Source organism: Hemiscyllium ocellatum, chromosome 6 (assembly GCF_020745735.1).
Source record: "Hemiscyllium ocellatum isolate sHemOce1 chromosome 6, sHemOce1.pat.X.cur, whole genome shotgun sequence".
Lineage (NCBI taxonomy): Eukaryota > Metazoa > Chordata > Chondrichthyes > Orectolobiformes > Hemiscylliidae > Hemiscyllium > Hemiscyllium ocellatum.
The window spans coordinates 28,494,941-28,520,786 of NC_083406.1; the positions used below are offsets into that span (position 1 = coordinate 28,494,941).

General features: G+C 40.4%; 1 protein-coding gene across 4 annotated transcripts in view; it reads right to left on the bottom strand.

Annotated features, from left to right (window-relative positions):
- Positions 1–367: 367 nt before the first annotated feature.
- klf12b (Kruppel like factor 12b) overlaps positions 368–25,846 on the bottom strand; it is a 286,186-nt gene continuing 260,707 nt past the window's right edge. For all 4 annotated transcript variants that reach the window (XM_060825893.1, XM_060825892.1, XM_060825891.1 and 1 more), the window contains one exon: positions 368–3,995. In XM_060825893.1, coding sequence (XP_060681876.1) covers positions 3,814–3,995 — 182 coding nt within the window. In that variant the 3' untranslated portion in view covers positions 368–3,813. The remainder of the gene's footprint in view (positions 3,996–25,846) is intronic.

The window sequence follows — 25,846 nt, forward strand, 5'->3', positions numbered from 1 at the left end:
AGAGCTGCACAAACAAATTACCAAAGCATAACTACTTTATGATGGAGCCATTATCTGTGTTAGTGCAAAGATGTGAATAAACCATTAACACTGATGTTCATTACAGAGTAGAACATTTAAGAATACCTTAAATGAGAAAGCACTCTGAATCATTGCGCTCATTCACGTTAACGTCCTCTTGGGTCTATTCAAACTTCTGATGTTTCATATATTCTAAATCTTTCCTTACTGTAGAAATAGTACAATACAATTGCCTGCTTCTTGATCTTCACCAGTGCGTATACTGGTGGCACATTTATCATTCTTTTACGGTAGAATGAACATTTTATAAAAATGTTTAATGAATGAATAATTTGTCCCATGTCAGTTGAACATTTAACATGCTCTAAAAGTATCACGCAACAATGATCAATGTAATTATCAACTGAATGTGAATTACCAACATTCCAGCAATCTGTTCTGACCCTCTCAAGAGTTAACTGGATTTGTTACATACAAAAGCAAGTTTATTTAACCTTCATGCCTCCATTCATATTTCAGGTAATTACAAATGCATACATTTAAAGATGTGTACTATAATTCTTCAATTCACAGCTCAGCTCATATGAAAGTTGAATACAGAAACGCAAAGCACTAACGGAGACATTTTGGGACACATGGAAAACTAAACACTTGTTCATTTTTTTGTCTTTCAGACTGGGGAGAAACAGAACATCCGCTCTCAAAATTTCTTTACTGGGACTCCCTTTACATTTCTGGGTGATGTCATCATTTTACAGTAAGATGAAAAGTTCTGAATATATTTACAATACATACATTGTACATAAATACAAGAACAACACTTACATAAATGTTAGTAAACATGTCACATACTTATTGCCTGAACTAAATAGTGTACAAAGATCAAGAAAAGGAAAGCTTCTTCAGAAGACTCAAAAATGGGATTTATTCCTAAAGAATAAAACACTGATGTTTAAAAACTATTGCAAGATTTATGCTAGTCCTTTCATAAATCAGCCAATTTGAATCTTTTCTTCGCAAAGGTCACTGGGTGCACTTTAGAATGAAAATTAGAAGCCTTCCAATTTAGTTTTCCCCCCACCACTATTTACAGTCTATGTAAAACTATGACTCTCAAAATACTTTGAACTTTCACATATAATACAATATTTAAAATAGATGTCCTAACTAGTACAGTAAAATATCAGGATGGTTTTTGAGAGTTTGGATGTTAATCCCTGTATAAATCTTTTTTTTTCTCTCAACTGAGGCGAATTCAAAGTGCAAGACATTGTGTCTTTGTGGCTTCAAAAGGAGCTGGTAATATTTAAGGACAATATCCATCTTCAAGAAATCATACCTTCATCTTTAAACCTTGGCCTTCACTAGTACTTTTCGTTTTGTTAGTAAATTCAGGCATGAGCTTGATGTTTATTTTGTAGAACACAGTTCAGTCAAGGTATTTCATTTCATAGTGTGTGGAATGGGTATTTTCACAAGGTAGGCCACTCGAGGCAACCTATGGAATTTGCAGAGAGGGAATTAAGGTGTTAAATGTTCATTGCTCTGTCCCTTAAGGTGGTGTTTGTCAGTTTCATGTGAAGGCCAACAGTATACTCCCTGAAGAATCCTGCCCTGTGAGGTGGGAAAGGGTTTAATACTTTTAACTTTATTGACAATTTGTGCAACACAAGAATCAGCTCGGCACTGTTAGTACTCCATTTTCACATTTGTACAAACATGTTGCCTTGAAGAGAAGACAAGTAGAAATCAGCTCAGAAGAAAGACGCCTCTGACTCATTTCTCTTCTTCACGTGATGTAACGTCACATTAATCGGGTTAGATGATGCTACTGGCAGGCTTTGAATATCGATAAGAACAGCTCTGCGCTTTGTTTATCAGTCTTTTTTTGACTTTGCTTTTGTTTTCTTAGAAATATTGCTGTCTTAAAGCAGATGAGTGGAATGAACTGTCATCTACTATACACACAATTTTACAAAGTAGATTTGAACTAGCCAAGAAAATATGGATAAACACTCACTTTTTAAAAAAAAAACTCATGTCACCTCCTCCCCAACAGTGAGGCGAAAGAGCTTAATTGTGCCTGTGTCATTTAAGACAGTGATCGCTTAAAGAAGACCTACTAGATGCAAGGAACATTATGATTAGGTGCTGCAATTGAAACCAGCAAAGTGGATCTTAGTTCTTACTTAACAAACAGTTAAGTAAAAGGGAATCTATTTCATGCACTTCAAATCTGTACAGTAATACACCGTAATATAGAAACTCCTAATAATGACCAACTCTGAAGAGCTGCAGCAAATTCATCAATGGTAAAATTAAGCAATAATTAATGAAATAACTTCACATTTTTTTTCCCATGACCTCCGTTTGCCATCTGCTGAACCTCTTCCTATTTTCATCTTGCATTTTATGTTGAGTATTATGTGATCCAATGGACAGTGCCAGCAAACAATAAGTGGGGAGTTCTATATGGTTAAGATGCTACAGCTGTGAAAGATGCTGTGGCTGTAAACAATCACACCAATAGCATCAATCGAAGGCTAACAAGTAGAGAATCCTTTTCACGTGGAACAGGAGTTATGCTATATATTGACCATACTACCATTATTAAAGGCCAATTAAAACACTGCATCTAATCATAAATTTACTTTCGAATAATATTGTGGCCAATGTTATAGCTTTTTTTTAATGCTATAGTTCTGCAAGATGCTGTTGCTGATGGAAACAATTAAAACGAAATAAGGATTCTGGCATTTATGATAGCCCATTGAATTCAATTAAAATCTAGGATAGGCTTACAGACTTCTAACAGAATCACTAACCCTTAGCTCAACAAAAAAGAAAAAAAAATCCTAATCTGTACATCAGATGGTTTGATAATACATCTCCTGACACCCTGTAATACACCTCGACGCAACTGAAAGGAAAGTAAAACTGGATTGATGTAGTTCTTGTGAGAAATGCATAATTCCTGGTGAGTGCAATCATGCAGGTGGCAGGATACTTGGAAAAGCATAAGCACCAAGTTATAGTGCACTGTGATGTATAACAAATTACTGAAGCTATAATGCCTCTATTATCCCCTCTTCTCTCTCATCCCATGTCCCACCCATCCCGAGTTGGTTTATGTAGCCCAGTACAGATCACTGCAGCAGTTGTAATTTTTCAACTACAGGAGGAGTTTTCATTAATTCTGTTGCAGAATAATAACCTGTCCATCATGATCCATGACACAGCACTGGCATATAATTCACTTCATCAACTATGGACTATACTATCCTCCGTGCACTGTCTTTTTAGGACATGAGTATGGAGTAGAGGAAAATATCATCAAGTCTTTCTCCTCTCTTGTTTCTTACCATTTTTCAAAAGTAGTCTCTACAATGGGTCGAGCTTTCTGAATGAGTATAAAAGCAAGTGGAATAGAAACAATGGGTAAATTAAATTCAGCACTAAATACCGGCCTGCTAGGTTTATCCAGTAGTTGAAGAATCCTAGTAATGTTAAATTGATTTAAAATGAGAACTTTTTTTTAAAAACTGCAGCAACTCATTGTGAATAGCCTTGGACAAGATCACAGGCCAAATTGAAATCATCACAATTGCCAAATCACTGACGGTTAGTTTTGACTGTCAGCAATGGGAAAGATTAGAGTGCTTTTTAACTTGTTCTCCTTTTGGATGATTGGAGATGCCTCCTCAATTGATACACTTGATAATTCAGCCCAGCTGAATCCTGGGGATTTGGAGGAGATCCTGCTCCGTTGCCCCACTGTTTTTGAAATCACTTTCAAACAAGCATGTGTCTCCGACGATGCAGTGCCAGGTGATCCGAACGCGAGAAACTACGGTCACAGTCTGCACACTTGAAGGGTTTCACTCCTGTGTGCTTGCGGTAGTGCCTTGTCAGCTCATCTGAACGAGCAAATTTCCACGTACAGCCTTCCCATGTGCATTTATATGGTTTTTCACCTAAAATTAAGCATACATAAGTCAAGTTAAAATTACTTCTAGTAATGACTGTATCTATAATCTTGAAAATATCTTTAAAAAACACAATTCGATTAAATCACGTCACTTCTGAAGTCCATGTCTCTGCAAAATAATATCATTTCATTAGTTCTAATATTGAAATCATGATTAGAATATATCACTGAAGAATCACATATTGAATCACATTGCATAGAGAGAAGCCATTTGGATCTGCAGCTCTTTAAAGCAGTGTTCTAATCAATCCCACTGAGCTGCCCTTTGCCCAGACCTCCCCACCTTCTTCACCTCCAAATATTGATCCATTTTCTCATTACTGAATTCTTAGAATTGCAGAATGATTAGAACTCCAAATCAGGATCATTTTGCCCATTGACAGCTGTTGCAAGAGAAAGTCACCACATGTCACTCGCCTTCCTCTTCCCCATATTCCTGAAAATATTCCTTTTCAGGTTCTAAGCCAATTCTTTTTTGAAAGCTACGGCTGAATCTACCTCCGCCACTTTGTCACTTCTTGTATTCCCGATCCTAACCATTCCCTGCATATTTTTTTTCCTCGTATTTCCATTGCTTCTTTCTTGCCAATCATTTAAAATCCGGGTCGTCTATTTCTGTCCTTCCACCAACACGAACAATCTCTCCCGACCTATTCTGTCCAAACCCCTCAACATGGACGTTAAACATATCTCTCAAGCTTTTTTAAATCAAATACTTCCACTATCTTTTCAGGAAGCTCTTCCAAATGATAACAAATTCATAAGATAAGAACATTAGAATTCCAGAGGCCTATCCTAGATTTTTAATTAAATGCTTCAAAAAGGTATCTCCCTCCTTTGATTCTTTTGCCAATGATCTTCAATCTTTGTTGGTTGGTTATTGATTCTACATAATGAAACCAACACTCGATGTGCCAAAGGCCTGCCAATTAATTGACCACCAAATAGTGCTACAATTCTTATTTCAGAACAAGAAGCTGGTGAATATTGATTCTCAAAAGTATAAACATTCCATGGAGCCCCTGTAACCAACACAACACAACATGACACAAGCCAAAGATTTCACTTGTTGTTGGATGTAGGGAGTGAAACACATGCGGCTGACTGATCTCAACCACAGTGATAAGGAAATCCATGAGCTTCTTATTTTCATCGGAGGTCAGGGTGAGCAAGATACTCAAGATGAATTTAAGATTGATGGAGTGTTTGGTTTATAAACCATAAGCTATTTTTATTTCATGAAGTGACAATACTAATGAATATATTATGCAGTTATACAGTTACCTCATGTCTTTTTACCTGCCTTATTTGCTAATTTATCTTGTCCCTCATTCCTCACCTCCATTGATTCAGTTTGCCACCACTTTTAGTGAGAGTATGAATCAGTACTGCCATCTCTTCAGTGTTTAAGGCATTTTGCTCACTTGAATATTTAAATGAGGTTAACACCAATCAATCACTTCATCTACATTTGTCTTTTAACATTTAGCCAGAGACTGAAAGTTGAAATGTGTGAGGAGTTCTTTTGCCTTCCTCCCTGTTCTTGTAAACTCCTGAACTGCTTTGGAACAGTGGTCTGTGCGTTCTGCCATTTGTAAATTTTACTGCTATCCCTGACTCAGGCAGAATCCTCTGTAATGCTTTTACTTCAAGGAAATTTGATATCAGTCTGAGCAGCTTTAAAAGGGCTGGATTTTCTTAAACCTCCACAGAGAATGTCAGGGATGAATTTTGACCTGCTTGGATCACAGGTAAGTGTGTTCTTTTTGTATCTGACCATAGCTGAATGGTCTTTACAAGCAAGAGGGAACTCATTGGTGTGGAGGAATGAAATGCAATGCTGCTGACTGGGCAAGGGGCACTGATGCAGCACTGGAAGAGGATGGAATTATTTTGAAAGGAGACAAGAATTCTTAAGATTGCACAATTAAGCAATTTGACTGGAGGCCTCTGACATGATCAGTAATGTAAATGCTTAGTGGGAGTCACACTCCAGCATTTACAAGGAGCTAGGCAGCAAATGCTCAGCTGGTTAAGGTTAGCGTTAGAACTAACCCTAGTCTAAGCAGTAGGGCTAGGGAAGCAGGATGGGGAGGGGACAGGAAGAGGGAGCTAGAAAACAGGAAGTGCCAATGGTCTCTCCACCCAGGTATTCCCATCCTCTGATGCTGTGCACCCAATTTAGAGAAGGATTACAGAGTAAGATTGAGCTGTGATGCTCTAAGGTTTCACACCTGACATTGTGTAGAGATCATCTGGATTAAGTTATTGCTGAAGTGAAGACCAAAGAAAAAGGAACAGGAGTGGGCCATTTGGCCCCTCGAGCCTGCTCTGCCATTCAGCAGGATCACGGCTGCTCTGACACACCTCATGTCTGCTTTCCTGCCCTTTCCCAGTAACCTGTGATTTTCCCTACTCATCAAGAATTTATTTACCTCAACCTCAAATATACAAAAGGAGTCTGCCCCACAGCTCTCAGTGGCAAATGCACTCAAGCCTCCAAGAGAAGAAATTCTCCTCATCTCATTCTTCTATTGACATCCTTATTTCTGAGCTTGTGCCCTCTAGTCCGAGACTTCCCCTGAAGGGAAACACCCTTTCAGGCATTTGCCCTGTGGAGTCCCTTAAGAATCCTAAATATTTCAATGAGATCAACTTTCATTCTTCTAAATTCCAATGAGCAGTTTCTGAAACTGTTTTGCTCATAAGACAATTCCTCCATACCACGGATCATCCTAGTGAATGAACATTCGTGAACTACCTCCAATTCATGGAGGTTTTAAACTAATGTGGCAGGGGCCTGGGAACCAGAAGAGAAAACAAGTAAGCAGCGAGGTGAAGACTGGAGACTGTAAGAATTATGAAGATGGCATTAATAAAAGGAAGAGTAGGCAGAGAGCAGGTGAGCACAAAAGAACTGGTTGCCCGAAATGCATCTACTTTAATGCAAGGAGTATAGTGGGTAAGGCAGATGAACTTAGGGCTTAGATTGGTGCCTGCGAGTATGACGTTATTTCAATTACATAGACTTAGTTGAAGGAAGGGCATGATGATTGGCAACTAAATGTTCCAGGATATAGACACTTCAGACAGGACAGGGAGGTAAAAGTGGGGGTGGAGTTGCATTGCTGGTCAGGGACAATATCACGGCTGTGCTAAAGGAGGACACTAGATTAGATTACTTTTTTTTAAGATTAGATTAGATTACTTACAGTGTGGAAACAGGCCCTTCAGCCCAACAAGTCCACACCAACCAGCAACTCACCCATACCCCCACATTTACCCCTTATCTAATACTAGTGCAATTTAGCATGGCCAATTCACCTGACCTGCACATCTTTGGACCGTGGGAGGAAACTGGAGTACCCGGAGGAAACCCACACAGACAGTCGCCTGAGTCGGGAACTGAACCTGGGTCTTTGGCGCTGTGAGGCAGCAGTGCTAGCCACCGTGCCGCCCAGTATGGAGGTCTTGGTTAGTGAGGCATTATGGGTGAAGCTGAGAAATAAGAAGGATGCAGTTACATTGTTGGGGCTGTATTATAGGCCTCCCAACCATGAGCGTGAGGTAGAAGAACAAATAGGTAAACAGATGATGGAAAGATGTAGAGGCAATAGGATAGTGGTGATGGGAGATTTTAATTTTCCCAACATTGACTGGGATACACGTAGCGTCAGAGGTCTGGATGGAGTAGAATTTGTAAGAAGTGTCCAGGAGAGTTTTCTAGAGCAGTATGTCAATAGTGCAATGAGGGAAGGGGCCATATCGGACCTGGTACTGGGGAACGAGCCAGGCAGGTTGTAGAAGTTGCGATGGGGGATTTCTTTGGGAACAGTGACCACAATTCTGTACGTTTTAGAATACTCGTAGATAAAGAAGAGAGTGGTCCTAAGAGAAGAGTACTAAACTGGGCCAAGGCAAATTATATCAAAATTAGACAGGAGCTCGGAAATGTGGAATGGACACAGCTATTTGAAAGGAAGTCCACATTTGAGATGTGGGAGGCTTTCAAATATAGATTAAAGATAGTGCAGGATAGGCATGTCCCGTTGAAGGCAAAGGATAGGAAGGGCAAGATTCGTGAACTGTGGATGACAGGAGAAATTGTACAACCAGCCAAGAGGAAAAGGGAAGGGTACATAAGGTCTGGGCAGCTCAGAACAGAACAGGCCCTGGATGAATATCAGAAAAGTAGGACAAGTCTTAAACAAGAAATCAAGCGGGCTAAAAGGGGTCATGAAATAGTTTTAGCTAGCAGAATTAAGGAGAATCCCAAAGCATTTTATTCTTATATAAGAAGCAAGCGGGTAACTAGAGAAAGGATTGGTCCACTAAAGGATAATGAAGGAAGGCTGTGTGTCGAACCTGAGAGAATGGGTGAGATTCTGAATGATTACTTTGCATCAGTGTTCACTGAGGAGAGGAACATGGTGAATCTTGAGATTAGAGATAGAAGTTTGATTAGTCTGGATCACGTTGACATAAGTAGCAAAGATGTGTTGGATAGGCTAGAGGTTATTAAGGTGGACAAATCCCCAGGACCGGATGGGATCTATCCCAGGCTGCTGCGGGAGACGAGAGAGGGAATAGCTGGGGCCCTGACAGATATCTTTGTGGCATCCTTAAATACAGGTGAGGTGCCAGAGGACTGGAGGGTTGCTCATGTTGTCCCCCCGTACAAGAAGGGTAGTAGGGATACTCTGGGTAACTACAGACCAGTGAGCCCGCCATCGATGATGGGGAAGATGCTGGAGAGGGTACTGAGGGATAGGATCTTTTTATATTTATAAACGAATGGGCGTATCACTATGGGAGTGATAGGTAACATGGTTTTGTGTGGGGGAGATCGTGCCTTATCAACTTAATAGAATTCTTCGAGGAAGTGATCAAGTTGATAGATGAAGGAAGGGCTGCTGATGTCATATACATGGACTTTAGTAAGACATTTGATAAGGTTCCCCATGGTAGACTAATGAAGAAAGTGAAGTCACAAGGTGTGCAGGGTGTCCTATCTAGGTAGATAAAGAACTGGTTGAGCAACAGGAGACAGAGAGTAGTAGTTGAAGGGAGTTTCTCAAAATGGAGAAAGGTGACCAGTGGTGTTCCACAGGGGTCAGTTTTGGGGCCACTGTTGTTTGTAATATACCTAAATGATCTAGAAGAGGGCACTGTTGGTATGATCAGCAAGTTTGCAGATGACACAAAGATTGTTGGAGTAGCAGAAAGCATAAGGGATGGTCAGAGAATACAGGAGGATATAGATAGTCTGGAGAATTGGGTGGAAAGGTGGCAGATGGTTTTCAATCCAGACTAATGTGAGGTGGTGCATTTAGGCAAGACTAATTCTAGAGTGAATTATACAATGAACAGACGAGCCTTGGGAAAAGTTGATGGGCAGAGAGATCTGGGAGTGCAGGTTCATTGTACCCTGAAGGTTGCTGCACAGGTGGATAGAGTGGTCAAGAAGGCATTTAGTATGCTTGCCTTCATTGGACGGGGTATTGAGTATTAGAGCTGGCAAGTCATGTTAAAATTGTACAAGACATTGGTTCGGCTGCATTTAGAATACTGTGTACAGTTCTGGTCACCACATTACTAAAAGGATGTGGATGCTTTGGAGAAGGTGCAGAGAAGGTTTTTGAGGATGTTGCCTGGTATGGAAGGTGCTAGCTATGAAGAAAGGTTGAGTAGGTTAGGTTTATTTTCATTAGAAAAAATGAGATTGAGGGAGGACCTGATTGAGGTTTACAAAATCATGAAGGTTATAGACAGGGTGGATAGAGACAAACAAGCTTTATCCCAGGTGAAGGATTCAATAACCAGAGGTCACGCCTTCAAGGTGAGAAGTGGAAAGTTTAAGGGGGATACACGCGGCAAGTGCTTTACACAGAGGGTGGTAGGTGCCTGGAATGTGTTGCCAGCAGAGGTGGTAGAGGCAGGCACGGTAGATTCATTTAAGATGTTCTGGACAGATGCATGAGTAGGTGGGGAGCCGAGGGATACAGATGCTTAAGAATTGACTGACAGGTTTAGACAGTACATTTGGATCGGCGCAGGCTCGGAGGGACGAAGGGCCTGTTCCTGGGCTGTAAATTTTCTTTGTTCTCTTTGTTCTTAATAAATCTTTTCTTAAATAAGAGGACTAAAACTGCTCCAGATTGGTCCCACAAGAACCTCGTCCAATCACAATATGTCTTCCCCACTCTTATATTCCAACCCCCTTGAAATAAAGGCCAATATTCCATTTCCGTTCCTCATTACCTGCTCCACCTGCGTGCTAGCTTTCTGCGTTTGGTGTACATAAACCCCCATGTCCCTTTGTGTTGCAACGTTCTGGAGTTTTCCTCCATTTAAATACAACTATTCTTTGTCCTCTCTTCCAAAGAGGAATAACTTCATGTCTTCCCACACTGAACTCCATTTACCCACATAATTAACCTGTTGATATCTCTCTAAATTTCTGTATTCCTCCCACTGCCTGCCTTGCCACCTATTTCTGTGACATCTACAAATTTGGCTAGATTATGTTTTCTTCCATCCTCCAAGTCATTAATATATATTGTAAACAGTTGTGGTCCCAGCATGAATCGCTGCAGAATTCCACTGCTTAGAGATGACTGGAGCCTGAAAAAAGCCCCCGCCCCCTCCCCCTCCCCCCCCCCCCACCTTATCTCTACTGACTGTTTCCTGCCCATTAGCCAATTCTCTATCTGTGCCAACACCATGAGCTCTGATCTAATGACTTAACCTTTTGTGAAGTACCTTGTCAAATGCCTTCTGGAAGTCCAAATCTCAGTATCCCATTCCTGCTGTCTTCCCACACCTCTTGATCCCTTTAGCCGCAAGGGCCATGTCCAGCTGTCTCTTGAATATATCTAATGAACTGGCCCCAACAGCTTCCTGTGGGAGAGAATTCCATGGGCTCACTAGTCTCTGAGTGAAGGAATTCTTCCTCATCTCAGTCCTGAATGGCTTACCCCACATTCTTCGATTGTGACCCCTTATTTTGGAATTCCCCAATGCTGGGAACATTCTTCCCACATAAATTAGTCAAACACGATGTCTTGTGAGTTCCTATCACACATACAACACTGTTTAACCTAGATCCCTGTGCATAAGTTAAACTTTGTTTGCGTTGTCTAAGCTGAACTTTAAAACCGTCAATGCTGTGTTAGTGTCAAATTTAGTTTGCAAAGGGATTGCCTACTGATTGTATTGGTTTTCTACAATTGACCTGCAATCTCAATTAAGGTTCCACCATAGTTGCCAAATACAAATCAATCAGAGGCTAGTATGTAAACCTAAGACAAGTGAGTCCATAATGAAAACAGAAATTGCTGGAAAAACTCAAAAAAGTCTGGCAGCATCTGTGGAGAGAAAGCAGAATTAACATTTTGGGTCCTTCCTCAGAAATTCAGGTTACTGGACCTGAAACATTAACTCTGCTTTCTTTCCTCAGATCCATTCTGGGCCTCCTCAATCTCCTACACAAAGCCACCCACAGACTGGAGGAGGAACACCTCATCTTCTGCCTCTGGAGCCTACAACCACATAGCATGAATACTGAATTCACCAGCTTCCAAATCTCAACTGCCCCCTACTCATCCCACATCCAACCCTCTAACTCAGATTGGCCCTCTTGACCTGACCTATCTTTCCATCTTCCTTTCCATTTATCAGCTCTACACTTCCCACTGACCTATCACCATCACCACCTACCTTCACCCACCTATTGCCTTCCCACCTATCTTTCTCCTAGCCCCACTGACCCTTCCTGAAACATCAACTCTCCTGCTCCTCAGATGCTGCCTGACCTGCTGTACATTTTCCAATGCCACAATTTTTGACTCTGACTTTCCAGTATTTGCAGTCCTCACTTTCTCCTACCTCCACAAATGCTGCCAGACCTGCTAAGCTTTTCCAGCAATTTCTGTTTTTGTTTCCAGCATCCGCAGTTCTTTGATTTGTTTTCATAAAGGTTATGTTGATTGTGTTGATAGTAAATTATATCTTTGTTGTTTTCCATAATGAAGGAGCTTCGGGAAATTGGTTGTATTTATTGTGAAAACTGTACAGAGTCCATTTATTTTTGGGTAAATAAACTAGATTGTGGTTTGCTACCAAATCTTGTCTTGAAGTCAGATATCTTGGTGAAGACACATGATACATTACAGTCAAAAGATATCTCTCTTTCATGATCTTCCCCTCTCTGATACCTGCCTTCACACTGTCAGCTGTCTGTAGGTCTTTAACTGAGATTTTTCTATGAACTTCCCCAGGATTATTTTAAGATGCTTCTGACTATCTGGGTTTTTAATTCACCAGTACTAATTTCTTGTGTGTCCCGGTATCAAATTTTGATTATTGATGCTTCTGTGAAGTGTTTTGGAATGCTTCACCATGTTAAATATCCTGTAAAAATGTTTATTATTGTTACTATTATTATTGGGCTCTCCTATCATTTAGTTAGATTTGGACAGTAAAAGGTGCACTCTGAATTATAGAGGAGGGATCAGCCTCTAACAGAGCAACTTAATCTACACAAATGGAAGGTAATCTACACGAATACCTGGCACTCAAAACAAAACTGATGGTTTAAGCAGTCCGTGCAGTAATCTAAGGCTGATGAGTTCATTAATGCCATCCCACTATCTTATAGTCTTTACTGTCTGAGGATTTGAGATTTTCCCCGTAGCCTGTCAAACAATGCCACAACGGCATGAAACATAGCTGGATTTCTTTTAAATGTCAAAAATATATTTGCATTTTATGTCTTCTGTGTACATTTGTTTAATTTAATGTAAAGACATACTGAAACAGTGGAAGTCACTACAGCAAAGGAAGGTATAAGCAACAAATAAACAAACAGAATGGTACTGAAGGAGACCAAATTAATCCCTTGCATTTCAGTGGGCCTAAATATAATATCCCCTGTTAATGTCTGTACGAGTATCCAAATTACTTCCTTTCATTTCAGGACCGTGATGTGAAGTCAGTCCAAATGCTGATTTATTGATTTTGCTTGACAAACCAGCTCAGGATTTCCATTAAATAAAAAGAAAATTGTATTGCCAGAAGTGTGAACAGTAGAATTGCAATTGTCAGCATGTAAGAGGCCTTGTTGTAGGGCAATGTGAATCCCAACTTGTTACAGCATTTACATTACTGGGTTTATCCTGAGGTTAACTCCAAACAAGACAGTATCAGTTTTACAGAGGGACATACTTCTCTAACAGCTTATCACTTCTCTTATTATTTATCTCAGAGCCATTTGCTTGTCATGAATGCTTTGAATTAACAGACTGGATGGTAAATGCAAGAATTATTGTGTGCAAGCAAATATTAGATCTGTTTGTTTTTCATTAGAATGGTAGTAGAAAATATTAGCCAAAACACAACTCCCTGCTCTTCTTCCCATTAGTGTCATCTGACCTTTCCATGTCAATCTAAATTTGAACAGATTTAAATCGTCTGTTTGAGGATGCAGCAGATTTTGGTCAGGAGTGGAGTTTGAACCCTCAAACTTTTAGCTTATAGCTAAGAAACTACAACTGTGCGAAAATGTCAAAATGTTGCAACTTACAGGTGCAGTTGAAAAGTTCTCTGGGTGTGTAATTTTTTTTTCTGCGTGATAGGTTGCAGGGAAATGTCTTGTATGAGAAGATTAAACTCTCTGACTACCAGGTATTACAGTTTGAATCTTTACATTCAGCTAAAAGACTGTGGGCTCAGTTCTTACTGTAGGATGCTCCTACAGCTCCTACACTAAGATAGTGCAAAGAAGTCTGAACACAAAATAGAGATTTCAATAATCTATGATATGGACTGGGATGGACAAAGTTAAAAATCACACAACACGAGTTATAATGCAACAGGTTTATTTGGAAGCACTAGCTTTCGAAGCGCTGCTCCTTCATCAGGTAGTTGTGGAGCAGGACCATAAGTGTAAATCACAGAACTTCTTTTAAGTCACATTCTCGAGATAACTTAAGGTTTTATAAAAAAAAAGTCACATCTCAGCTCAGATGATGCATTAAAGGTGTGAGGTTAGAGTCTGTCTGTATACCAAACTTGAGTTAGACTGGTTCTATTTCCGAAGTGGAATTTATAAAATACTAAATGGATTGACTGCGCCTGCAGGTTGTGCACTTTTTGAGCAAAATAGAATGCATCTGCAAATAAAATTATGCAAATACAAAAACAAATTCACCCCATAGACTTTTATGTGTGTGCGCATGCAGGAGGGGGAGAGAGAGAGTGATAGAGATTTAAAGCATGGAAACAGACTCTTTGGTCCAACCCGTCCATGCCGACCAGATATCCCAACCCAATCTAATCCCACCTGACAACACCAGGTCCATAGCCCCTTCCTATTCATTTACCCATCCAAATGCTTCTCAAATGTTGCAATTGAGAGAGAGAGAGAGAGAGAGAGAGAGAGAGAGAGAAAATTCTGTGAGTGAGTGAGTGAGTGGGTTCGATGCAAACTGCAGTCTTCAGGATAACATTGACCACAACACCGTACTGCCCTGTCATGGCAACCACTGCAAGACGTGTCAGAGTGTTGACACGGATACCACCATTAACCATGAAGTCACCACTCACGTGTATGTAACAGGTACTCCTGTGACTCAGTCAATGCTGTCTACCTCATATGCTGCAGGCAAGAATGTCCTGACATGGTATATTGGAGAGACCAAGCAGATGCAATGACAAGGGATGAATGGACACCGTACAACAATCACCAGGCAGGGGTGTTCCCTCCCAGTTGGGGAACACTTCAATGGTCAGGGACATCCAGCCTCGGACCTTCAGGTGACCATCCTCCAAGCTGGACTTCGGGACAGGCAACAATGCAAAGTGGCTTTGAGCAGAAGCTGATGGCCAAGTTCGGTACCCATGAAGATGGCCTCAACCGGAACCTTGGGTTCATGTCACACTACAGGTGAACCCCACTACACTGTACACACTCACACAGGCTCTCTCACATACGCACGCACATACACCCTCCACACACACACACACACACATGCATCCTCTCACAGGCTTATACCCCGTCATACACATACACACACTTTACCAAGCTTACACACACACACACACGAACACACACTCTCTCATGTGCATTCACACACACATACTCACATGCACACATTCAGTCACTCTCTCCTGCAGACACACACAAGTCTATGGGGTGAGTTTGTATTTGCAGAATTATATTTGCAGATACATTCTATTTTGCTCAAAAAATGTACAATCTGCAGGCAGTCAATCCATGCAATATTTTGTAAATTCCACTTTGGAAATGGAGCCAGTCTGACTCAAGATTGGAATACAGACAGACTCTAACCCCAAATTTAATGCATCGTCTGAGCTGAGATTTACCTTTTTTGATCAAACTTTAAGTTATCTTGAGAATGTGACTTAAGTTCTGGGATTTACACATTAATGAACCAAAACCTGCAACCCATTCTAAAAGATGAAAGACTTAACAACAATCTAGGTTTGTTCAATATATCATTTCAGTTGCATGACACTGTAATCTTTTGCTATAAATTCTGTGTCTTACGGTTCTGCTCCACAACTACCTGGTGAAGGAGCAGTGCTCCGAAAGCTAGTGCTTCCAAATAAACCTGTTGAACTATAACCTGGTGTTGTGTGATTTTTAACTTTCAATAATCTATTTACTGTAAACTCAACAGCCTTACTACTGTGACTCAAAGTACCATAATCCTTGCAGAGAGGGTGAATGAAAATTAAGTGATCAAACTAAGTAGCCTTTGAGTGAGTTAGCAATAAATTTGCATATATATTAATGTTAACGCTTCCAAATTAATCTGAGTCATTTGTCTATGAGTTATAACTTGCATCAAAGCTCTCTCATCAGTACAGACAGGTAAAATACACACTTGAAATGCTAATGATTCCTGGAAACGTCAGTGCTGTGAGAGTTAATCAGTAAATGAAACATTCTTTGTCATATTTGGTTTGTTGTCAAAGAAGGTGGGGGGATAACAAGGGGAGGGGCAATGTGAGGAAACTTTTTGCAATGTGTGACTGTGTCTGAAGTTCAGGGATTCAGGAAGAATGTGGCACAGTCAGATCAAGAAGTCCACAATCAGGAAACTGCATCAACTTAATTAAAACCTGACAAGCAAACAGTAGAGGAAAATTGCTTGAACCTTGTTAATCAGAATTATTCCACCCAAAGGCAATACAGAATTATTTTCAGACCAATCATAGCTTCCCTGTGTGAAGTCTGTATGACAATTTATCCAAGTGAAATTTTCCTAAAAATATGCAAGACGGGCATATTTTCCTATTCTAGGAAATGATTTAATGATAGTTCTAATCAAATGTTTGCTTTTAAAATACGTATTCATTACAAAAGCAAAATCTATGAGTTTGATTTCAATCTATCACCAGGTGTAAGATTTCGGTTTGCACGTTTCGGAGGTGGTGGCACCATGGTCACATTCCAGTTTTAAGTCCTGTGGTGTTTCCAACTTTGTTCGAATCTACTCTGAAACGTATGATCTCTCTCTCCTCCCACTACCCAGCCTTCAAAAGACCACCAATAGTCAGCTGCCATGTGGCTAGATGAGTCGTTCCTTCAGAGAGAAGGCACTGTATAATTAGAAACTGGAAAGAAACAGATTCCTCATTATCTAATTGATCATTTTTGACTTGTCAGCCAGACAGTGACCAATATTTTCACATCTAAGCAACAAAAATGCTCCAAGAAGGTTGAAAATAAAAACACTCTCTTTTAGAATGCCCTTCACTTTTCTCTCAGCTTGTTTGCAGCAGCCACCTTGTGATTAATCTTGAACACCAGTAAACTTCAGAGAAATCCAGGAGGATTGGCAATACCGGTCTCTGCTTCCAAAATTCTTCCTTCATACTGAAACCAACAATGTGTAGAAGCCATAGCAGTGACAGTGATATAGTCATGGAATGCCACATTTCTCTCAGGAATAACAACATTGAAAAGATGTTTTCGTGTATGAAATAATTCATAACTCATTCACTGATGTCTCTCCCTTATTTTTTAATTCCTGAAGTTCATGATTCAGGTTGAGGTATGAATTTCCATGGCTTGCTGCTTGTCGTTACTTCCAAAAAGCTACTTCTTGAGTGACTGAGGATTGTAACCACTGGTGGAGCAGAGACTTCAGGAGTCACTAGATAGTTTCAAGTGATATGACACGTTGATCATTCCCTTTCCTAACAACAGGCATACAATGCCAATTTAGTTCTGCGTTTCCTGCACTCCTTCACTCAATCATCCTCGAGCTTGTGGGCGGCACGGTGGCACAGTGGTTAGCACTGCTGCCTCACAGTGCCTGTAGACCCGGGTTCAATTCCCGACTCAGGCGACTGACTGTGTGGAGTTTGCACATTCTCCCCGTGTCTGCGTGGGTTTCCTCCGGGTGCTCCGGTTTCCTCCCACAGTCCAAAGATGTGCAGGTCAGGTGAATTGGCCAAGCTAAATTGCCCGTAGTGTTAGGTAAGGGGTATGGGTGGGTTGCGCTTCGGCGGGTCGGTGTGGACTTGTTGGGCCGAAGGGCCTGTTTCCACACTGTAAGTCTAATCTAATCTAATCTTACTGAGGATGCCCAACTCACTATAGCTGAATGATTGAATCAGACCTGTTCCTACGGTTTTACTGCCTGATCATTCATGCAATTTGATAGTTTGTAGCAGGCAGGTTTGTTACTGGGCTGTTTAAATTTAATGAGGTCTGTAGATTTTTTTAAACAAGTCCTAAATGCTATGCTCCAAAGAGTCAGATCTAACTCGAAGTGTTGACTGGGTTTGTCTCTCCATAGGTGTTGCCAGATCTGCTGAGAGTTTCCAGCAGTTTGGTTTTATTACAGATCTCGAGCATGTGCAGGTATTATGCCTTCAAATTAAATGATAAAGGCATAAAGAATATCTCCTGTTATCTCTAACCATTTACTATTACAGGCATGCAGTACAATTCTCCCCGTGTCTGCGTGGGTTTCCTCCAGGTGCTCCGGTTTCCTCCCACGGTCCAAAAACGTGCAGGTTGGTGAATTCGCCATGCTAAATTGTCCGTAGTGTTAGGTGCAGGAATAAATGTAGGGGAATGGGTCTGTGTGGGTTGCTCTTCGGAGGGTCAGTGTGGGCTTGTTGGGCTGAAGGGCCTGTTTCCTCACGGTAGGGAATCTAATCTCATCTAATTTGTGCTCAGGTTTATCTTAACTGTTAATGATGTCATTGTTTCTGACTCTTAATGTACATGACAGAGAATTCATACTCAAGCCTTTACGTGCTATTTTTCTACATAGACAGCACAGTCTAAGGTAACTGATATCTGCCTGAAGTAAAATGAAACAATTTTAGGGTTGATGTTAAATAGATCTATCTAAATATCAACAAGGCTTTGAGGAAGTTTAGCTTTTAAAGCAGATCATTTTCCAATCAACTTTGAAAGCAAATTCACATTTTGAGGCTTTTAGTAGAAGGCACAATTATTATCTCCTTCACGAAGTTGCTGTTAACTGTAAATCAAAAGAGTTTTGTATACTTTTTGCTTATTTCTGAAGAACATAATAATTTTATGAGGCGATGGTCTCAATCCTGCTTAGCCTGTGCTAAAACAGCAGAGCCATCTACTGTTCCTCAATTATGTCACTATTGTATGTCACAACGAAAAATCCACTTGTTTCATAAGTGTCTCACGAATCTCAGAGCACTTCATTTTCAGTGTTGAAGTGCAGTACCAACACCTGGATTAGAGTGGTGCTGAAAAGCACAGCAGCTCAGGCAGCATCCGAGGAGCAGGAAATTCGATGTTTCGAGCAAAAGCCCGAAGGCTGGAGAGATAAATGAGAGGAGGGTGGGGGTGGGGAGAAAGTAGCATAGAGTACAATATGCTGGTTTCCAGCATCTGCAGTCATTGTTTTTACCCTGTGCAGTACCAACAGTCTTACAAGAAAGTATAGCAACTATGTGCCTAGTAAGTGGTGATCCAAAGCTTTGCTCCTAACTTGCAGTGAGTCTCATTCTCCTATCACTCTTGCGCTCGCTGACCCACAGTAGCTCCTGTTCAAGCACCTCCTTCACCTTAAAATTCTCAGCCTTGATTTCAAATCTGTCCACAACCTCCTTCAATTCCATACCCTCTTGAACTATCTCTGCACTCCTCTCATTCTGGTCTCTTGGGCCTCACCAAGGATAACTGTTCCTCCATTGGTGGTCATGCCTTCAATTGTCTAGGCCACAAGCTCTGGAGTTCTTCCCCCTACAACCCTCTGACTCTCCTTAGGCCTCTTGTTACTTGAGTAAGGATCTTTTGACCTATCATCATCTTACGTGACTCGGTGTCATTCTTTATTTTGCAATGCTCCTTCAATGTGCAATTGGATATTTCATTACATTAAAAAGTTCTATATAAATGCTATTTATTTTGCTGTCAAATCTATACATAATAAATAGGAATCAAGAATGTTGAAGATGATATTGTGATGGATAAATGGGGTCATCCGCAGTCAATTCATAAGGAATTCCATATTTCACTGATTTTCTTTTCTGTCCTTTCAATTGCTTAAGGTGTTAGCAAACATGAAGTGGAAGCCATGGCTGCTGTAATGAAGAATTCCTTTCCTTTACTTGGATTCGCAGAGCAGACACAGCATAATGTTATGAACTAATTTAAATAGTCTTCATAAAAAGAAGTGATTGCATTCTCAGTCCTAAGAAGCAGCTACCAAATTTAATGAAATCACATCTTGCTTTGTACATCAGTGCAGTTTAAAGTTCTTTATATCTTCAAGCAAGGTGACACGCTGTGTGCAATGTAAGTCTCCCACCGCTGGGATCCAGATTTAATTCCAGGTTAAACTGATGAGATGAATTTCTCCTCTAACTATGCAGGGGTCCTTGGTGAAGTGGGATTCAGGAGTTCCAACAGCCCTCTATGACAACAGACTTGAGGGAGCTTTACTGTTCTATATGATAGGGGGCTAAAACAGGATGTCATGCCATATCCCACTGCTCATTCCAAGTGCTTGAAATAAGAAGAGATCTAGTCTTCAGTTTAAGCATCATCTTAATGAGAATGCTAGTCTTGTAATATAAAACAAATTGATCACATCTCTGGACTTCATTAGTCTCTGGCCTGACACAACAAAAAGTCATCCAGATATGTTTCAATTCCAGTTGGAAGAGTATTATTTTAAACCTTGTTTTGGGAAGCTTGGTTATCAAAGAGGCATACAGCCTGATTAATACTCCATGTTTCCCACAGTATATCACTATATACTACAGTGATTAATCGGTCCTCTGAGTTAATTTCTCATTATCTGCCCATTTTCAAAAGAAGCGGAAGAGTTACAATTCACTGCTTCTGTTGTTCTGGAACAGATGAAGTGAATCAATGTTCATGCACATGCTAATTTGTTGTGTACCCACATAATTTAACTTCTCGCAATAAATTTGATTAGGTTTAAGCCTGAAAAGCTTTTTCCTTTCCTCTGACTGGTTCATTGTTTTTTCTTTAATTGCCTCCCAAGAAGATTGCCATCTTTCCTGGCAATCCCACACTTGAATCTCTCTAACCAGGTTGCCACAACAGTGAAACTGTCTTAAGCAAAATCCCGAATAATAATCATTGTGACTGCTACCATGGTGCACAGACCCTCTTCATTCTGCAGTCCTTTAAAACAACCATATAATTGTCCTCCAAAACCTTTCTTAAGTTATCCAACACAAGGTCATTGCCCATCTCCCATACTGTTCTTACATTTCCAATTGTAGTTTTCTTCCTACCCCAACACTATTATCTCCAGCAAATCTTCAAGGAACTAATTTTGACCTCCTTTGTGACTCATTTTCATAGAAATCATAGAATCCTGACAGTGTGGAAACAGGTCATTAGTCCACACCAAACCTCCAAAGAGCATCTCCCTACCCTAAACCTGTAACGCTACACTCCCATGGCTAAACCACCTAACCTGCACATCTTTGGACTGAGGGAGGAAACTGGAGTACGTGAAGGAAAACCATGCAGACAAGGGGAGAATGTGCAAACTCCACACAGACAAGTTGCCCAAGACCAGATTCAAATCTGGGTCCCTGGTACTGTGAGGCAGCAGTGCTCATCACTGAGCCACCCTGCCACTCCAAAATATTTTGAATACTTTGGAGTCATGTTCTTAAAGTATGCCAATAATGCACATTAATGTCTCACAATCTCTTCGCTGTGTTGTCAGATTGTTCACCTGACATCTAACAACAGCTCCAATTAAGCATAAGCAAAAGTAAACCACTTGCTTTGATCATCCCCAGAAACTCCATACCCTTGCCATCGATTCCACCCATTTGATTAGAAGATATAGCAACAGCAGGTCTTTTGGCCTCTTGAGCCTGCTCTGCCACTCATTGAGATCATGGCAGGACTGCTGATGGCCTCAACTACAGGTTCCTGCCTACTCCAACCCAGTACATTATGAGCATGTAAGCCAAGAATCTATCTTTCTGTACCTCAAAAATATTTTGTGAGCCTGCCTCAATTGTTCTGTGGAAGATATTTTTACAGACATGCAACCCTCTGAAAAAACCATTTCTCCTCTCTTGTTAAATGGGACACCCATTATTTTTGAACCACACTCTCTGGTTCTCATTTCTTCCAAACATCCTTTCAGCATCTAGTCTATCAAGTACCCTCAGAACCTAATATATTCCATCCCCATCCCTGCGATATGTCAGATCCAACTGGATGGTACATAAAGTCTGCAAGCTCTTCAAACCTGAGGTGACCATTCTCATGAGGCCAACTTGCTAAAGTCTGATGAACACAGTTAAAGATGTGTTTATCACACAAAAAAGAAATTTACAGTATCAATTCACAGCTGTGTAGGACCTAGTTTTTAAAACAATTTCATAATTATGTCTCAAACTATTTTCTTATTGAAGTTTACAGATTAATGAGTTTGTGAATAAATCTAAAACAACAGTCCATTCATGTCCTTGTGGTCATAAAATCTCACTTCACATTTACGGCCTTCTGAAAGATATTCAAAAACTCTCAAAATTTCAGATGAAGAGGGGAGGTTGAGGACTGTGGGCAGTTTTGTGGGCAGGCCCTGTATCTAGTATGATGTTGAAACGTCATTACAGTAGATAGCACAAAGCAGATTGGCACCAAACACAATTGATTAGATTAGACTTACAGTGTGGAAACAGGCCCTTCGGCCCAACAAGTCCACACCGACCCGCCGAAGCGCAACCTACCCATACCCCTACATTTACCCCTTACCTAACACTATGGGCAATTTAGCTTGGCCAATTCACCTGTTGTGGATACAATTCCGTGATCTTTTGAAGTGGCTAGACCAATATAAAGAGAATTATGTCAGAAAGGACAACATAATTGAACAGAAATGCCCTTTGGTGGACTTATTATTCCTGGGTTGGGGAAAATGGGGAACTCGTACAATGTAAACTGTGTCAACTGTAGGAACACTATGCCATGTATTATTTGATCAGTATCAGTCAAAATTATCTGGTCTTTCAAGATCAGGGCATAGCTTTTCCAACTGCATAGATCACCTATTCTAATTTTTCTTTATTTTGATTGTGGACTAAACTGGGAAAAGGTACTGTTTTACAACCAAGAACAAAGGAGTGATTTGCAGTACTTGTGAGAAGCAAGTTACTGAAACTTATTTTAACTCCTAGAACATAATAGCGCAGTACAGGCCCTTCGGCCCTGAATGTTGCACCAACCTGTGGAACCAATCAAAGCCCATCTATCCTACACTATTCCATTTTCAACCATATGTTTATCTAATGACCATTTAAATGCCCCTAAACTTGGCGAGTCTACTACTGTTGCAGGCAGTGCATTCCATGCCCCTACTATTCTCTGAGTATAGAAACTATCTCTGACATCTGTCCTATATCTATCACCCCTCAATTTATAGCGATGTCCCCTCATGCTATCCATCACTATGAGGGAAAAGGCTCTCACCGTCCACCCTATTTAACCCTCTGATTATCTTATATGTCTCAATCAAGTCGCCTCTCAATCTTCTTTCTCTAACAAAACAGCCTCAAGTCCCTCAGCCTTTCTTCATAAGACATTCCCTCCATTCCAGGCAACAATCCAGTAAATCTTCTCTGAACCTTTTCCAAAGCTTACACATCCTTCCTATAACACGATGACCAGAACTGTACGCAATACTCCAAGTGCAGCTGCAGCATGACTTCATTTCTCTAAAACTCAATCTTTCTACCAATAAAAGCTATCACACCATATGCCTTCTTAAGAACCCTATCAACCTGGGTGGCAACTTTCAGGGATCTATGTACATGGACACTGAGATCTCTCTGCTTTTCTACACTACCAAGAATCTTACCACTATCCCAGTACTCTGTATTTCTGTTGCTCCTTTCAAAGTGAATCACCTCACTCGTTTCCACATTAAACTCCATTTGCCACCTCTCAGCCCAGCTCAGCAGCTTATCTATGTCCCTCTGTAACCTGCAACATCCTTCAGCACTTTCCATAACTCCACCAACCTTAGTGTCATCCACAAATTTACCAAACCACCCTTCTATGTCCTCATTAAGGTAATTTATAAAAATGACAAACAGCACTGGCCCCAAAACAAATCCTTTTGGTACACTACTAGTAACTGAACTCCAGGATGAACATTTCCCATCAATTACCAGTCTGTCTTCTTTCAGCTAGCTAATTTCTGATCCAAACCACTAAAGCATGCTTACATTGTTGTTCTGTAAGCAGTGGAGGATGGTATAAATAGACAACATGGCATTGGGGCATGTGTACAAAGTACAATTTGGCCAGTAACAAGTAGCTGATTGGTTTGTGCATTTGTGACAAGCTGTGGATGCTGACAACAGCTCTCCATATGTTGCTTGATTTGCGGATCCAATTGTGCATGTGTACAGGAAGAAGCCTTCATAACTCTTGTGGGAGAAGAGATGTGAGATTCTCTTTCTTTCTCTCTCTCTGTCTCTATCTCTTTCCAGTAAAACACCTGAAGCAAAAGAAAACTGGCTGTTTTCTCTGAGTTACTGTAAGCTGTTCCTTTTGCCCAATAAGTCAGAAACTTCACAATTTTTGAATCAGTTGCTCTGTGTCTCCTGTGAAGAAGCGAAACAGCCGCAAAGCAAAAAAAAAGAGACTACAGGATATGAGAAACAAAAAGAATCAAATCCTGAGGAGTGGCAGTATTGATCTGCTTCCTTTGTACTTTTTAACTCCTCCTACCCATATCCCAATTTTTTTTGTGTGTCTTTGCTTGAGAGAGAACGTCTAGAAGGGGAATTTGAACTAGTAGGGTTACATGTTGACAGCTCATAGTTGTTTATCAGTGGTTAGAATCTATTTATTTGTGATAAATAGAAGTCCTAAGTATAGAAAGCTGGTCACTGTTCTCTATTAACCTGCATCTATCAGACAGGTAAACTGGGGACTTTGGTAAAGCCTTTAACGTCTGACTCCTGGAATAGCAGGGCTTGCCTATCAGTGGGCTAGCCAGGTGAGATGCAACACTGCTCTCTAATCTGTTTTCTCACTCGTCTTTCACTCACTTTTACACAATTTAGCAATAGTACACCCATTTCATCTCATCCAAGTCATTCATATGTATCATAAATAATTATCACTTTTATCACTCGAGCACTGAACCCGAGCACTTCACGACTTAAGGGTTGCTATTCCCTAAATGTCCTCCAATCCCAACACTGACTTCTATTAGCTCACCAATACTCTATCTATGCTAATATACAACTCCCAATGTCATGGGCTCTTACCTTAATAGCTTTATGCAGAGTACCTGATTTCGATGCCTTTCATAAATCCAAGCATATTACTTCTACTGGTTCCCCTTCAGCTATCCTGATTCTTATCCTCCCGAAAGTTCTAATAAATACATCATGTGTAATTTTCCCTTCATAAAGCTATCATCACTCTACTTGAATACATTATGATTTTCTAAGTGCTCTGCTGCTACATGTTTTTTTAACAGACTCAAATCATTAATGTTTTCCCAATTAAATTTCTCTTCTACTTCATCTGGGTTCTGATTTTCTATCCTCTTTAAATTACAACATTTCCAGATTGCAACTTACTGTAGCTTTTCGTTACCCTCATTAACACATTCAATTTAATATCCTCATCATCATGCCTCTCCATGACATTGTCACTATACCTGCATGGTATGTCCTAGAGTCTTATACTGCCTTTTACAACACTTCGACAGCATAAGCACTTCAGAAGTATAAGACCATAAGACATAGGAGTAGAAGGAAGGCCATTCAGCCCATCGAGTCCACTCTGCCATTCAATCACGGCTAAAGTATATCAGTTGTTATAAAGTTCTTTGAGATGTTTGAGGATATGAAAAGGGTGCTTATGGAATACTTGGTGTCTTTGTGGCTGTGTGCAATCACAAAACAGCAGTGTAACACCACAGAAAGGGTTCAGGAAATTGTTTGATGAATAATATTTGATCTTCATTGCTATCTTTACTCAGATGCTTAAAATAATTATAATCATAAATCACTCGAAGAAAGATGTAATCAACACTGCCACTCCTTCTTGACATTAATGCCACGCACCAAGTTTCTCTACTTGTTACCAGTAGACAGATCTCATGGGGCTACCAATCAACTCAAGAAAACATTAAGATGTGGAATGATGACCTTTAAGAATAGGCCATATCTGACCTGCACAGGGAATAAACTCTGCAATGACTGTCAAACTTTGAACCTAATTTAATGATCAACAAGTTATTTTGCTCAGTTTAATCAATCTTGTAATTTTATATGTTACTTAGA